This window comes from Meles meles, chromosome 20, assembly GCF_922984935.1.
Source record: "Meles meles chromosome 20, mMelMel3.1 paternal haplotype, whole genome shotgun sequence".
Lineage (NCBI taxonomy): Eukaryota > Metazoa > Chordata > Mammalia > Carnivora > Mustelidae > Meles > Meles meles.
Window position 1 is genome coordinate 40,585,218 of NC_060085.1, and position 15,556 is coordinate 40,600,773.

The 15,556-nt window shown below is 38.8% G+C and overlaps 1 protein-coding gene across 1 annotated transcript in view; it reads right to left on the minus strand.

Annotated features, from left to right (window-relative positions):
• Positions 1–15,556, minus strand: part of SHQ1 (SHQ1, H/ACA ribonucleoprotein assembly factor) — a 113,659-nt gene that overhangs the window by 61,403 nt on the left and 36,700 nt on the right. Inside the window, exons 7-9 of the mRNA XM_045992350.1 lie at positions 10,330–10,484; positions 8,465–8,518; positions 5,848–5,971 (exon numbers count right to left, since the gene is read on the minus strand). Of these exons, the coding sequence (XP_045848306.1) occupies positions 5,848–5,971; positions 8,465–8,518; positions 10,330–10,484 (333 nt within the window). The remainder of the gene's footprint in view (positions 1–5,847; positions 5,972–8,464; positions 8,519–10,329; positions 10,485–15,556) is intronic.

Below are 15,556 nucleotides of genomic sequence, written 5' to 3' on the forward strand. Positions count from 1 at the left end.
AACAGTTTCAGGAGACTAGGAATGAGTTCTTCTTTAAATGTTTGGTAGAATTCCCCTGGGAAGCCGTCTGGCCCTGGGCTTTTGTTTGCTTGGAGATTTTTGATGACTGTTTCAATCTCCTTACTGGTTATGGGCCTGTTCAGGTTTTCTATTTCTTCCTGGTTCAGTTGTGGTAGTTTATATCTCTCTAGAAATGCATCCATTCCTTCCAGATTGTCAAATTTGTTGGCGTAGAGTTGCTCATAGTATGTTCTTATAATTGTCTGTTTTTCTTTGATGTTAGTTCTGATCTCTCCTCTTTCATTCATGATTTTATTTATTTGGGTCCTTTCTCTTTTCTTTTTGATGAGTTTGGCCAGGGGTTTATCAATCTTATTGATTCTTTCAAAGAACCAGCTCCTAGTTTCATTGATTTTTTCTGTTGTTTTTTTGGTTTCTATTTCATTGATTTCTGCTCTGATCTTTATGATTTCTCTTCTCCTGCTGGGTTTAGGGTTTCTTTCTTGTTCTTTCCCCAGCTCCTTTAAGTGTAGGGTTAGGTTGTGTACTTGAGACCTTTCTTGTTTCTTGAGAAAGGCTTGTGCCGCTATATATTTTCCTCTCAGGACTGCCTTTGCTGTGTCCCACAGATTTTGAACCGTTGTGTTTTCATTATCATTTATTTCCATGAATTTTTTCAATTCTTCTTTAATTTCCTGGTTGACCCATTCATTCTTTAGAAGGATGCTGTTTAGTCTCCATGTATTTGGGTTTTTTCCAGCTTTCCTCTTGTGACTGAGTTCTAGCTTCAGAGCATTGTGGTCTAAAAATATGCAGGGAATGATCCCAATCTTTTGATACCGGTTGAGACCTGATTTGTGACCCAGGATGTGATCTATTCTGGAGAATGTTCCATGCGCACTAGAGAAGAATGTGTATTCTGTTGCTTTGGGATGAAATGTTCTGAATGTATCTGTGATGTCCATCTGGTCCAGTGTGTCATTTAAGGCCTTTATTTCCTTGTTGATCTTTTGCTTGGATGATCTGTCCATTTCAACGAGGGGAGTGTTAAAGTCCCCTACTATTATTGTATTATTATTGATGTGTTTCTTTGATTTTGTTATTAATTGGTTTATATAGTTGGCTACTCCCACATTAGGGGCATAGATATTTAAAATTTTTAGATCTTCTTGTTGGACAGACCCTTTGAGTATGACATAGTGTCCTTCCTCATCTCTTATTATAGTCTTTGGCTTAAAATATAATTGATCTCATATAAGGATTGCCACCCCAGCTTTCTTCTGATGCCCATTAGCATGGTAAATTTTCCACCCCCTCACTTTAAATCTGGAGGTGTCTTCGCGTCTAAAATGAGTTTCTTGTAGGCAACATATTGATGAGTTTTGTTTTTTAATCCATTCTGATACCCTGTGTCTTTTGATTGGGGCATTTAGCCCATTAACATTCAGGGTAACTATTGAGAGATATGAATTTAGCCATTATTAGCCTGTAAAGTGAGTGTTACTGTATATTGTTTCTGTACCTTTCTGATCTACTAGTTTTAGACTCTCTCTTTGCTTAGAGGACCCCTTCCAATATTTCCTGTAGAGCTGGTTTGGTGTTTGCAAATTCTTTCAGTTTTTGTTTGTCCTGGAAGCTTTTTATCTCTCCTTCTATTTTCAATGATAGCCTAGCTGGATATAGTATTCTTGGCTACATGTTTTTCTCGTTTAGTGCTCTGAATATATCATGCCAGCTCTTTCTGGCCTGCCAGGTCTCTGTGGATAAGTCTGCTGCCAATCTAATACTTTTACCATTGTATGTTACAGACTTCTTTTCCCAGGCTGCTTTCAGGATTTTCTCTTTGTCACTAAGACTTGTAAATTTTACTATTAGGTGATGGGGTGTGGACCTATTCTTATTGACTTTTGGAGTGTTCTCTGCACCTCCTGGATTTTGATGCTTGTTCCCTTTGCCATATTAGGAAAGTTCTCTCCAATAATTCTCTCCAATAGACCTTCTGCTCCCCTCTCTATTTCTTCTTCTTCTGGAATCCCAATTATTCTAATGTTGTTTCGTCTTATGGTGTCACTTATCTCTCGAATTCTCCCCTCATGGTCCAGTAGCTGTTTGTCCCTCTTTTGCTCAGCTTCTTTATTCTCTGTCATTTGGTCTTCTATATCACTAATCCTTCTTCTGACTCATTTATCCTAGCAGTAAGAGCCTCCATTTTTGATTGCACCTCATTAATAGCTTTTTTGATTTCAACTTGGTTAGATTTTAGTTCTTTAATTTCTCCAGAAAGGGCTTTTATATCTCCAGAGAGGGTTTCTCTAATATCTTCCATGCCTTTTTCGAGCCCGGCTAGAACCTTGAGAATCGTCATTCTGAACTCTAGATCTGACATATTACCAATGTCTGTGTTGATTAGGTCCTTAGCCTTCGGTACTGCCTCTTGTTCTTTTGTTTGTGGTGATTTTTTCCGCCTTGTCATTTTGTCCAGATAAGAGGATATGAAGGATCAAATAAAATACTAAAAGGGTGGCAAAGACCCGAGAAAAGTGCGCTGTTACCAAATCAGAAGAGACCCCAAATTATGGGGGGGAGAAAGGGAATAAAAAGGGGTTCAGAAAAAAAAAACAAAAAAAGAAAAAAAAATTTTTAAATAAAACAAAGAAAAGAATATAAAACTGAAAGAAAAAATATATATATTTAGATAGTCAAAAAACGTTAAAAAAGAAAAGGGTAAAAGTTTTAAAAAATTTAGCAGAAGAAAAAAGAAAAAAAAATTGAATAAACTGCAAGACTAAAGAATCATGGGGAGAAAGCCATGAGTTCCGTGCTTTGCTTTCTCCTCCTCTGGAATTCCGCTGCTGTCTTAGGTATTGAACCTGCTTTCCTTGATAGATGAAATTCGTCCTGGCTGGATATTTTGTTGATCTTCTGGGGGAAGGGCCTGTTGTAGTGACTCTCAAGTGTCTTTGCCCGAGGTGGTATTGCACCGCCCTTACCAGGGGCCGGACTAAGTAATCCGCTGGGGTTCACTTTTGGGAACTTCTGTTCCCTGAATGCTTTCCGTAGAGTTCCGGAGGACGGGAATGAAAATGGCGGCCTCCCAGTCTCCGGCCCGGAGGAGCCGAGAGCCCGGGGCCCCACTCCTCAGTGCGCCCCCAGAGGACAGCACCCAATCACTCCCGTATCCCCAGCCTCCAGACGCGCTCCGAGCCCACCCAGCCCGCGACCAGTTCAAGGTCATCCCGAGCTGAGAGTTCAGTCCTCGGCTCTGTCTCTGCAGCCGGCTTCTCCATTCTAACACCTGCGAGCTCTGCGACACTCCGATACCCCCATCCTTCTGTGACCCTGCGGGACCTGGCGCGACGCTGACCCCGCGTGGGCTTCACCCCGGTTTAGCCTCTGGAGCAAAGTCCCTCAGTGGAACAGACTTTTAAAAGTCCTGATTTTGTGCTCCATTGCTCCGCCGCTTGCCGGGAGCCGGCCCCTCCCCCCGCAGTCTATCTTCCCGTCGTTTTAGATTCACTTCTCCGCCAGTCTTACCTTTCAGAAACTGGTTGATTTTCTGTTTCTAGAATTTCTGTTCTTCTTCTCTTCGATCTCCCGTTGGATTTGTAGGTGTTTGCAATGTTTAGATAAGCTATTGAGCTGATCTCCTGCTACCTGATGTAGTCTCAGCCTGCTACTTCTCCGCCATCTTGACTCCTCCCCTCAAGATCAATATTTCTTAAGGGGGAGAGTTATTCGTTACTTTCAAACAATGGAAGCACTAAACTGACCTAATAAAAAGTGCGATCGCCGTGACTGCATTTGGAATTATAAGTAGGCACAATTTCATTCTTGGAAAACATTAAATGCCACAGAACTCCCCTTGCTTCGATTATGGAGTATCCAAACAAATGAGATTCTTCAATGGCAATAATGACATTCTTGTGCCATCCACCTGTACAAATACAGGTTACAACCCTCATCTACAGTTGTCTTCCCCATAGCTGATGGTGTGAATTCTACACAACCCAGCTCTGTTTCAGCACTAACCACGACCCAAATTAGCCACAGAACATGCTGTGCACCGTTAACAGAGGTTTAAGATGCATTTTCAACAGACAGACCTCCAGTGTGTTACCTAAGGTTTCCTGGGGCTCTCAAGACACAGCGGATAAGATTGTTTCTTGTCAGACTGACAATGATGAAAATGTCTCAATTTCAATTCTCACCTACAAAACTCACCTACAAAAACTGTTTGAATAACTGATTACCATGTAAGTCGATGCAATCAAATTTATTTCTGGATATGCAATCACAGAACTGATTACTTTTCAAATAAAAGTCCAGAGAACTAGATTATTTCCCAGAATAAAAAGTAGCAACCATGTGAGTGTGAACAAGCTTGCATACACACTCATGAACACGCACGTAAACACACACACAGACATGGGGGTTTTGCCAGTTTTCCATCTGAAATCCATGATGTAACAGGATAATCGCAAACTCATTCTCATTGTTTAAGCCTATGAATAATGCACAGATCATTTAATATGACTTAAATAAGAAATTAATTATGGCAACACGTGACTCTAGTTCAATAATCAGTCATTTACAGCAGGTTGATGTTTCAAGGTAATTTTTTGCAATTCAAGAAATATCTTAGAAGGCAAGAAGAAATAACAGGAGAAAACACAAAGCAGTTTCTTTCCCACCAATAAGTTAAGAAAGATTGATTTTTCAAAGGTAGCAGCTCTGCAATCTTATGAACAACTATCCTTCAAAATAAAACAGAGCTAGCCTAATCCAAGTGGATTAACAAAAGGTAACTTTCATTTAACTACAATTCATTTTTAGAATTATTATCTACCTTCAAAGAATCTATTTCAAACATGACCTTTCCCCCCAGAATAAGAAGGTTACATAAAAGTCAAAGAAAAACAGAGGTATATCTCTAGGAGGGACAAAACATTAGAGATGTGATTCTTCCTTTTAAGCCAATTTTGTCACCTGGGTAATAAAGGGAAAAGCTTCCTTACTTTCCCCTTCTTACTCTAAAGTCTGAAAACTAAGCCCCAGAAGCACCTTTATCTAAGGACAAAGGAATGACCAGTCCTCCCCAAGGAATATAAGAAACGACCATAAAGGATAGAAAGCAACTTCTAAATAAATGTGCCTGAAATAATCCATACAAATGGATGCTGCTACCTTCAAAGTCATTACCTTGGAAATTATATACTTAATCTAGTGATGCTGTTATAGTCCCTCTGGAATATGTTTCAAAGCTCAAAATTCTCCATTTTCTTAAAACTAGCAAATATTTGTCTTTTCAAGTTAGATTTGGCAATAGTCAGAAGTCCTCAGAGTAGCTGTGCTTTTATTTGGAAAGCCTTTCCTCACCTCTCAAGTCCAGGTTCTGGGCCCCTGCCCAATGATCACTATGTCCCCCAGCAGAGCTCTTTTCACTCTACAATGAAATTGCTTACTTGTCAACAGTCCCCCTAGGAAAACTGTAAACCGCACAGAAACAGGAAATATACCTTATTATTATTATACCCACAGTCCTAATGTAGTGCCCAGAAAACTGCAGGCACCCAAAACTGAATGATGCAATCTACTACCACACAAAATGGTGTGGAATACTGTGTGTATCTCATCCACTCACCCATCCAACATCTCTCAGGAAAGAGTACCACACTTCATTGTGATTGTATACCTAGAGAGAACTATTATTTTATATACCTGGGAGGAGAAGTGATTGAATGTGATGATTTTCATTGCTCATTTATGCATAGAAAAGCAAAAATCACGACATCGTCACAAACTAGTAACTTCTCCACTCTCAAATCTGCAAGCACCAGATTATCTTACCAAGTTGCAATATCATTATAGTGTCTCTGTAGGCCTTCATCACCAACTTGAAGTGCCGATAAAGTGGGTAGCACAAAACTCGTCTTCCAAAAGATACCAGGATTTCATGAACATTGGTCCAAGTCTGTGAAGTAGAGTTTAAATAAGTAATCATTTCCATATTACATAAACAAAAGGACACAACAAAATACAAAACTACTCTCAATTAAAAACTCTTAAGTTTGGATCATCATGAAGCCATTCAAGACAGAAATACAAAACCATGAAATGAGATTCTTTTTAATATACCTTACAATAAAATACTTAATTGAAGTCTTTGTAATTTCTCATACTTTATCAAGGTATCACAAATGCTCCTCAAAAATCACATATGCAGCAGGAAAGTTCTAAAAAGTCTTTTAAGAATTACAAATATGAATCTAAAACACATGGCACTAACGAAATGCAGATGCACATAAAAGACATTGTTAAATGATGTATGTTTCATGTTTTTGTCCTCTAGGACCATTCAAGATAGTGTAGATGAAAGATGTGGAACTCATCAGCCAAGTGTGTTCACGGTCTCCCTCTTCTTCTTCTTCTTCTTCTTCTTTTTTTTTTTGGTGCTTACGGCATGAGTAATACATGGTAAATATATGGTATTTACTTTGGTAATTTGCTTTCACTTATCAAAGAAAAAAGTGATTTCTTGAAAAAAAGTGTTGTGGTTTTTTTTTAAAGATGTTATTTATTTATTTGACAGAAATCACAAGTAGGTGAGGGGGAAGAGCAGGATCCCCACTGAGCAGAGAGCCCAATGCAGAGCCTGATCCCAGGACCCTCAGATCATGACCTGAGCCGAAGGCAGAGGCTTAACCCACTGAGTCACCAAAGCGCCTTGAAAAAAAAATGTTTTATCTTAAAAAGTAGCAAATAGAAACCACCAGCAACTCAAAACTTACTGACAACACCACTAGACAAAGGCAGTTTTGTGCAAAATTGCTTTTTAATTGGATTTTGATTAAAACTGTATTAAAAAATGTAACCTGCATATAAAAATTATAATATAAAAAGTAAAACTAAGGAAGCAGAATAATTTCCATGTGTATTAATCCTTAATGAGTGAGAGATTTGATTAAGAATACTGAGTATCTGACAAGGAACAATTTATACCTAAAAAGAATTACAAACTTTCTAAAAATTCTGCCAAAAATAGCTCTTAATATCTCTGGCAATTCTAAGTTATCTCAAAAACAAGAAAAATTTCAAAGTAAAATCGTAAGTAGGTGAATTTACTCATGCAGCCTTTCATAACTTCAACTACAAAATTACTTAGTCACCAACTACTTTGTTTTCAACCTAAGTAACCAATGCAATCATCACAAAAACCAGTTTCTCCATTCGATGCTGATCATGGCAATAAGGAGAACCCAAGCGAAGTCTAAAGAGCAGTGCTCCTCCATCTTTAAGATGTGTACGAATCCCTGGAGACCTTGCTACAGTTTCTGCTTCAAGTGGGTCTGGACTGAGATTCTGTCTTTCTAACCAGTTCCCAGCTAAGGATGCTGGTCAAGCCGCTGGTTCATGGATCATTCTTTGGAGGAGCAAAATTCTCTGACAAAGGTGAATGTCTTAATTCCTTTTCACATCTTATCCATTATTTGAACAAAGTGTTGCCATGAAACAACCTTGATTTAAAACTTAACAATCTATTGTATCTAGGATTTAAACCGGGAAAAAAAAAACCAAAACCAAAATCTAGTTGATTTAATTGATGCAATTATCAGCTATTTAAACTGACACTTTTTTTTAATGCTAATTTTTCTTTCTTTCTTTTCTTTCTTTCTTAGTAATCTCTACCCAACGTGGGGCCTGAACAGATGACGGCAAGATGAGGAGTCACATGCTCCACTGAGTGAGCTAGCCAGGTGCCCCTAATACGACACATTCTTCAAGTTTCTACTTTTAATTATGGTTTTGATGTTGAACAATTTGTTCAGAGCTAGTAAATTTTAAAATAGCATCCTTTGATAAGACTTACACAACTATTTTCTAGGAAACAGATATAAAAACAATGATTACTATACTAGAAGGGTTATCAGCTCTGACCATACTAACTGTAGGGCCTATGATAAGTTAAACTACATGATCTGAGTTTCCTCATCTGGGAAACAGCAATAATATTTATCTCACAGACTTATCGGAAGGAACAGGGGAGATAATATATATAAAACACTTAACACGGTCCTTGATGGTCAGGAAATGGCAGCTAGTAGAATTATGACTTAGGTTTGCTGCCCAATTTTGAACTCTGAGCCCCAACATATACCAACTTACAAATATGCTCTAACTCCACCCTAACTGTTCCCCCAACAGACCATGTGTGGCTCTTCCTCCAAAGTGTGCTCTCCTTCTCCCAAATTCCACAACATCTTATCTAGCTTCATTCGTATACTATGATTAGCATTAGAGTTACAAATGCAATGAGAATGTTACTAAAAAGATGGAAAAAAAACACTTGCATAATAAAGTGTCCACTTTCAAAAAGTCAAGAAATTCCTTGAATTACCCAAAATGAATGGCAACAGAAAAATAACTTTTAAAACAAAATCTAAAAAATTGCAACTGCAAATCATACCTCGAACCAGCACAGTGTGGGACTCAGTTTTCTAATATTCCATGCAGATTCAACCTTTATTTGTTTTGGAGAAAAGAGTATTGTCATTTCAGAGGTAAAGTCATTCCAAAATAAAGTAAATATACCTATTTATTCAACTAGTATCTCAGTAGCATTGACATACATGAGAACTAAGAAGCATCCATGACTGAGGAAAAAATAATTGCTTTGCAGAAGCTATCAAAGGCAAGTTTCTGCCTACTTTCCTTGGGATTTCACAAAGTAAAGCTCTTCCACTGATAAGAGCACCAGAACATAAGAGCAAATAAGCAGGGGCTTTGAAACTAAAAATTAAAGCAAAGTGATGCTTCCTCAATTTCTGTCCCTCTCAACTAAGTTACTTGCCTCCCAAACATTCTAATCTGCCGAAGGACTCAAAGATAATGTTGAAGTGCTGACTGTGACACTTAAAAAGCTGCTCAAGAATTTGGCCTTTCAGCAAATGCTTGTGAGAGAATAAGCACATTCTAGAGGTCTTAAAGCTGCAAGACTTCATGATGTCAAATATGTGAAGAATCAAAAATGGTAAATTTCATTGAGCATAACTAAATGCTCTCACTCATCTTCTTAAGCAATAATGTGAAGTACTTTCTTTGTCAAAGAAAATATTTTCCCCAATTACAGTATCCTTAAAAGATGAGTGGAAACAAAAATCATTTCCAGCAATATTATACCCCTGATACACTCATTAATATTCATTTTGGAGTCAAATGCAAATCTCAAGAGTCACCTTTGAAATTTTCAGAATCATAACAAGAGAAAATTTGGCACATATCAAATTATAATCCTAATACTATGCTAACGCTATGATGTTGAGAAAAGCAGATTAAATAATATGCATCATGACCCAATTTAAATACACTTACACACAAGTACACAATGAAAGACTGGAAGAGATATATCTCCTCTTAACACTAGCTATTTCTGATTGGCTGAGATTACAGGAAATTTTAATTATTTTCTTCATATGTATATTTTTCCTTTTATACTGATATGAATTATCTGTGCAATTTGTAAAAAAGGAAAGCATATGCTCAGCTGGAAAATAACCCTTGAGCAACTATAATTATAAACAGCTGCAGGGGCACATTAACTGGAAAGACATTTTTTTGGCTGTGCAGTCTTTTTTAAATATACGATCACTGATATAGGTAAGAAAGAAGCTTAGCTCTTCATTTACAAAATCAAATGTGAGTTAAGAAGAGATACAATAAATTTTATATTACTTAAAAATGGTCATTTAAGAAATAATGTACTTTATAAAAGGTTTTACTATTACAAGCTTTCTTTCAATAGCAAAAAAAGATACGATTCAAGTTTTTAAAAATGTGATTTACATTTAATATTTTCAGAAGCATATCTACTGTATAAATTGAGGGACACCTGCAGGTAAACGCTCAGATTCCCTTTTTTTTGTAAAAAGCTATACCTTGCGTCTGCTAATGGACAGCTTGGACAAAGGATATAAACAGGAATGATCAAGTTTACCTCTTGTCAATGTCAAGTGTCACGCGGAAACAGCTTTCTTCTCTGGCCAAGTCATCTCCTAAAGAGATGAGAGCTCGGGATAACCTTTCTCTACCCTCAGCTTTATTGCCTCGATCCACTACTTGGTAGACACTGATGCCCAGAGAGAAGAAAAAAGACCAAGCAGGCATTATGCGTTCATGTTGGAATTCACCACTGACACGCACGTGCAGCTCTGCCAGGAGCAGCCCCTGAATAACTAATCACAACAGCTCTTACTCTCGACAGGAGGAGGGATGTCTTACAGTTCATTTAGTCCGGTCACTTACGCCACGATGCAGAGACATACAGTCACTTACATTCTTCTCTCCCTCAGTGACACGAGTTTCATAGCAATACGCCAGAAGGATGTCAATCAAACTGTAGTACACCTGGTGATGAGCCCTCTTGTCCAGGAGGTAAGATTTATTGACAAATTTTCGCAGCTGGTATTTCTCTTCTTCAGAAAAAGACACTAGGGAAAAAATGCATTTAAAAACCAAATGTTCCATTCAGTTTTGTAAAACCCCCAGTGAGGAGGATTTTTCAAAATTAGAACTTCGATTATAGAAACTGAAATAGGAGTTATTTAACTCTGAATATAGAAAGAACTCTTAAACTAGACTTCACAGTTTTACTAAGGGCTGTGCATCTGCTCAAACTCTAGTAGAGCTAAATAAAGGAGAAATGTCTAACCCATATCTCTTCCTTATTTCCAGGATGCCTCCTTTTTGCTACACTGTCCTGTATTCAAGACATCTAAATGCTGGAGCTACCGACTTTAAAATAAAGATAGGACATTTTAAGAACTGAAAACATAATAGCTAAGTAAAGCACTCTGTAAATATTCATTATCCATTGTGAAAGGTCTATACTAAGAAATAGAACTATTCTCATATAATAGTCAATGTTAAGGGCAAAGTATATTGATATTCTCTATACACAAAAAGCGATATAGCACACATATTTCACTTGAGGGAAGAGGACAGCTCTTTTCAACAGTGGATCTTTTCTTCTTTGGCCTGTCACCCTTTCTCCATCTTCACTGACAGCCCCCTCTACATTAAATATCTACTATATATCATTTCATGTTTTCCCTCTATTATCATATAATGTTATACAGACACACAAACATATACAAGGGAATTTATAACCCCCCCCCCCACCTCCACCAAAGAATTAGATCACCTTTCTCCACCTAGCCTACCTCACTCAATATCTCTGGCAAAGCTCTCCAAGTCAATTGGTACTTAGCTAATTTTTGTAAAGCAGTAGAATATTCCATGCTGTAGTATGTTCTATCCAACCACTCCCCCTATTGATGAGCATCCACTATGCTTCCAGTTTTCTGCTATGTTAATAACACTGCATAAGTCTTTAACCACATGCCCTGGATACTGAAGATTTCTACAAAATAGATTCCTAAAAGTAGATTTACTGGGTTAAAAAATGCACCTGTTTAAAAAAAAAATACTTTGGGGCACCTGGGTGGCTCAGTGGGTTAAAGCCTCGGCCTTCGGCTCAGGTCATGATCCCAGGGTCCTGGAATCGAGCCCCCGCATCAGGCTCTCTGCTCAGCGGGGAGCCTGCTTCCTCCTCTCTCTCTGCCTACTTGTGATCACCGACTGTCATATAAATAAATAAAAATCTAAAAAAAAGTCTTAAAAAAATACTTCATTAAAAGGCTACAACTCTCCTTTTCTTTTTTTTTTTTTTTTTAAGATTTTATTTATTTGACAGACGGAGATCACAAGCAGGCAGAGAGGCAGGCAGAGAGAGAGAAGAAGCAGGCTCCCCAGCGAGCAGAGAGCCCAATGCGGGGCTCGATCCCAGGACCCTGAGACCATGACCTGAGCCGAAGGCAGAGGCTTTGACCCACTGAGCCACCCAGACGCCCCAACAACTCTCCTTCTTTTTTAATGGTCATGGACACAAGCTCTCTTTCCTACACACATCCCTCACACCCAGCAATAATATTAGAGCCTCTCCTACTCGTTTCCAGTTTAACAGACAGTAAGTGACTATGGTAGGAAGAATTCTAAGATGAGACCCACTGAGTCACATCATTTCAATGTGGGCAGAACCTGTGACTTACTCTATCCAAAAGAATATGGCTATGGTGATGGCTGGTCGCTATCATGACTATGTCCCATTAAGAGTAGACTGGAGCCAGAGACTCACCGCTGGTTTTAACCAAAACTCACCATGTTTTAACACAGTTGTGTGGAAGCAAACTGTGGCGGGGGGTGGGGGGAGCTCTGTGATTGGAGAGTGGGCCCCAGCTGACAGTCAGCAAGGACATGGGGACCTCATTTCTACAGCCACAGGAATCGAATTCTGCCAGCTATCATGTGAGCCTGGAAAAGGACCCTGAGCTCCACAAAAGAACTTAGCTACCAAAACATACGAAAAAAAGAAAAGAGAAAAGAGTCCAAATTTATCCACAGCCTTGTAAGATCCTGAGCAAAGACCCAGATAAGCAAGCCCAAGTCTGAAGCCATGGAAACTGAGTCAAATTAGAACAGTTTCTAATTTGTGGTAATCTGTTATACAGGAAGAAAAACCTAATACAGTGATAGATCACTCTTACTACAGTTAGTATTTTTCCAAATGCTAAACTTGGGCATTACTTTACAGGTTTACTGGCAACCTGTGAATGAACCATTTAATTGTGTTTTGCCCATTTTTTTCCTATGGGCTGGCTTGTCTTGTCAAATTTTTAAGAACTCAGTTATAGATATGAACCCTTGTCATACCTCCAAATCTACTACATCTCCACTGACTTTGTCTGTGGGATCTTTTGCCAATGAATTACTGATTTATTATGTACACAAATACATGCATCATTTTTAAGAAAAATAGATTCTGAATTTACAGACTTCGATAAGGTTTCCCCAACTCCTGAGTTGTACATGAAGCCTCTTAGCTTTTCTTTTTTTTTTTTTCCTTTTTTTAAAGATTTATTTATTTATTTGAGAGAGTGAGAATGCGCATGTGCACAAGAGCAGGAGAGGGACAGGCAGAGGGAGAGGGAGAAGCAGACTCCCCGCTAAGCAAGCGGTCTGATAAGGGCTCCATCCCAGGAGCCCGAGACCATGACCTGAGCTGAAGGCAGGTGCTTAACTGACTGAGCCACACAGATATCCCTCTCATTTAAGAGTTACGGTTTCCTTTTTAAAACGTAAGTCTTTAATCCATCTGGAAGCTACTTTTTCATGTTTTAAGATTTCGGTTAATTCCAGATGAATAGTTAATTGTGCCAACACAGTCTGGCCAATAATCCATCTTTCCCCACTGTACTGAACCACCAACTTTGTGAAATAGATGTGCTGCTTTTCTTGCTAAAAATTACTTTCAAGCATTTTCAGCTTTTGTGACTCCTAAACATTTTTTCTCCCCATTTCCAGTAAGTTACTGAGAGGACAGAGAAAATCTATTTCTTTTCACATACCATCTTAACCAATGTTTGGCTACCAAACAAATTAGAGCACTTAACAAACATTAATGATTTTTTAAAAAAAGGAAAACTTTGTGTCTACATTGGTAAGGTAAGCAAGTGTAAGACTGAAGTTCCTTCTAAGTTTCCTTTGATGTCTACGATACAGGCAAGCCAACAAGCACTATAACATGAGTGCTACTGGGTACCATACATACAAAGTAAAATACAGCTTGTCTTTTTTTTTTTTTTTTTATAAAAAGGTTTCATTTATTCATTTGAGAGAGAGAGCATGAGAAGGGGGAGGGTCAGAGGGAAAAGCAGACTCCCTGCCAAGCAGGGAGCCCGATGTGGGACTCGATCCCAGGACTCCAGGATCATGACCTGAGCCAAAGGCAGTCACCCAACCAACTGAGCCAACCAGGCGCCCAAATACAGCTTGTCTTAAAGCAAGATTTACAGAAAAACTAATAGCTAACTACGTACAAGTACGTAGTGGAAGTAAAACATGGCCTACTACTTGTTTTAGAGAGATTTCTACAGAAATTCAACCATCTGTACATACTTCCACTTACCTCTAAATAAAAATGTTACCGATCTCTTACTTCACAACGTAATCCTTAATTTTTCTTCCATGCCCTATCAGACAATCACCTTCAAATTCACTTCAAAAGTTTTTAAGCCAGATACAGAGGAGCGTCCGGTTTCCAGTTCCAGTGCTTCCTATCAACCTAATTCCAAAATAACTTTAAAAGGTTCTTTCTCCAGGGTTTAGAATTGCCCTTATATTTAGGTAAGGACAGGCTAAACTGCAATCCGAAAGATCCTGAAATACAGTGGCTTATATAAGATAGAAGTTTCTCTCCCATGCTAATATTCTGAGTGAATGATCCAGGACTGGTGAAGCGTCAGCATCTCCATCGTTCAACTTCCATCTATGCATCTAAGAAAGCTGCTCCAGGTCTGTACAATTTTCTAAGCATGGGAAAGCAGAATAAGATGGCAAGCGCCTCCCTTCTAAAGACCTAATCCAGTGCACACAGCCCTTCCACTCATTTCCCATCATCCAGGACTTGTCCCATGAGTACCCCCAGTGGCAAAGAAGTAAAAAAAAAGGTAGTCACTAGGGCAGTCACTAGCTAAGCACTCCTAAGCCCAGCTCCAACTCAAGAAGCCTCTTAGCAGAGGAGGACTAATACAAGATACCTGGCTGTCTGTGATGCTCTTAGGAGACCAAAATTATTAAATAGCTTTTTTTTTTTTTTTTTAATTTTAAGTAGGCTCCATGCCTAACATGAGGCTCAAACTCATGACCCCGGGATCAAGAGTCACACATTCTACCAATGGAGCCAGTCAGGCACCCCTAAATTGCTTTTTTAATATTCCCAGATCAAACTCTTGATAGCTAGCTACCCTATCCTTTTCGTTCTCTGCTCAACAAAAACTGCCCTTCTGCTCCTCACAACTGGGTAAAAGCCAGAAGAAGGAGAATATGATTACTGACACATGCTGGCCCCTTCTCGCAGAGTTCCCCAACCCACTTCAGTCCTCTCTCAGGAGGCTTTGCTTTAACACGGCTTCTTTCTGTTTGAAGGCTTCCTTGTTTTACAGTCCATCCTCTGGGGGAAAGAATCTTAAATATAGTTATTGGAAATTACTAGACGCAATACTCTTTTACTCATTAAAATTTACTTAGTGCAAAAAAACAGGTCTTAAATATATTTATGTAATCATTTTTTTCATGATGTTAGAAATCCTATGATTAAAAAGTATGAGAAGAAAAAGGAAATAAATTTGCAGAAGGATTGCTTACATAAATGAGAAATAACTACGAAAATGAATTTACTTAATTTGCTGGCCATAAGGAAATGTATATATAGCTTTCTGGAGGTGGGGGGATGGGCAGAGGGGCAGAGGGAGGGGGAGAGAAAGAATCTCAAGCAAGCTTTACGCCCAGCACAGAGGCTGATGCCAGGCTCGATCTCACGACCTTGAGATCGTTACCTAAGCCGAAAACAAGAGCTGGACCCTTAACTGACTGAGCCACCCTGGTGCTCAGGTGCCTCAGAAATGTGGATACTTTTAAACTTAATGCAGGAAAGTGTCCAGTG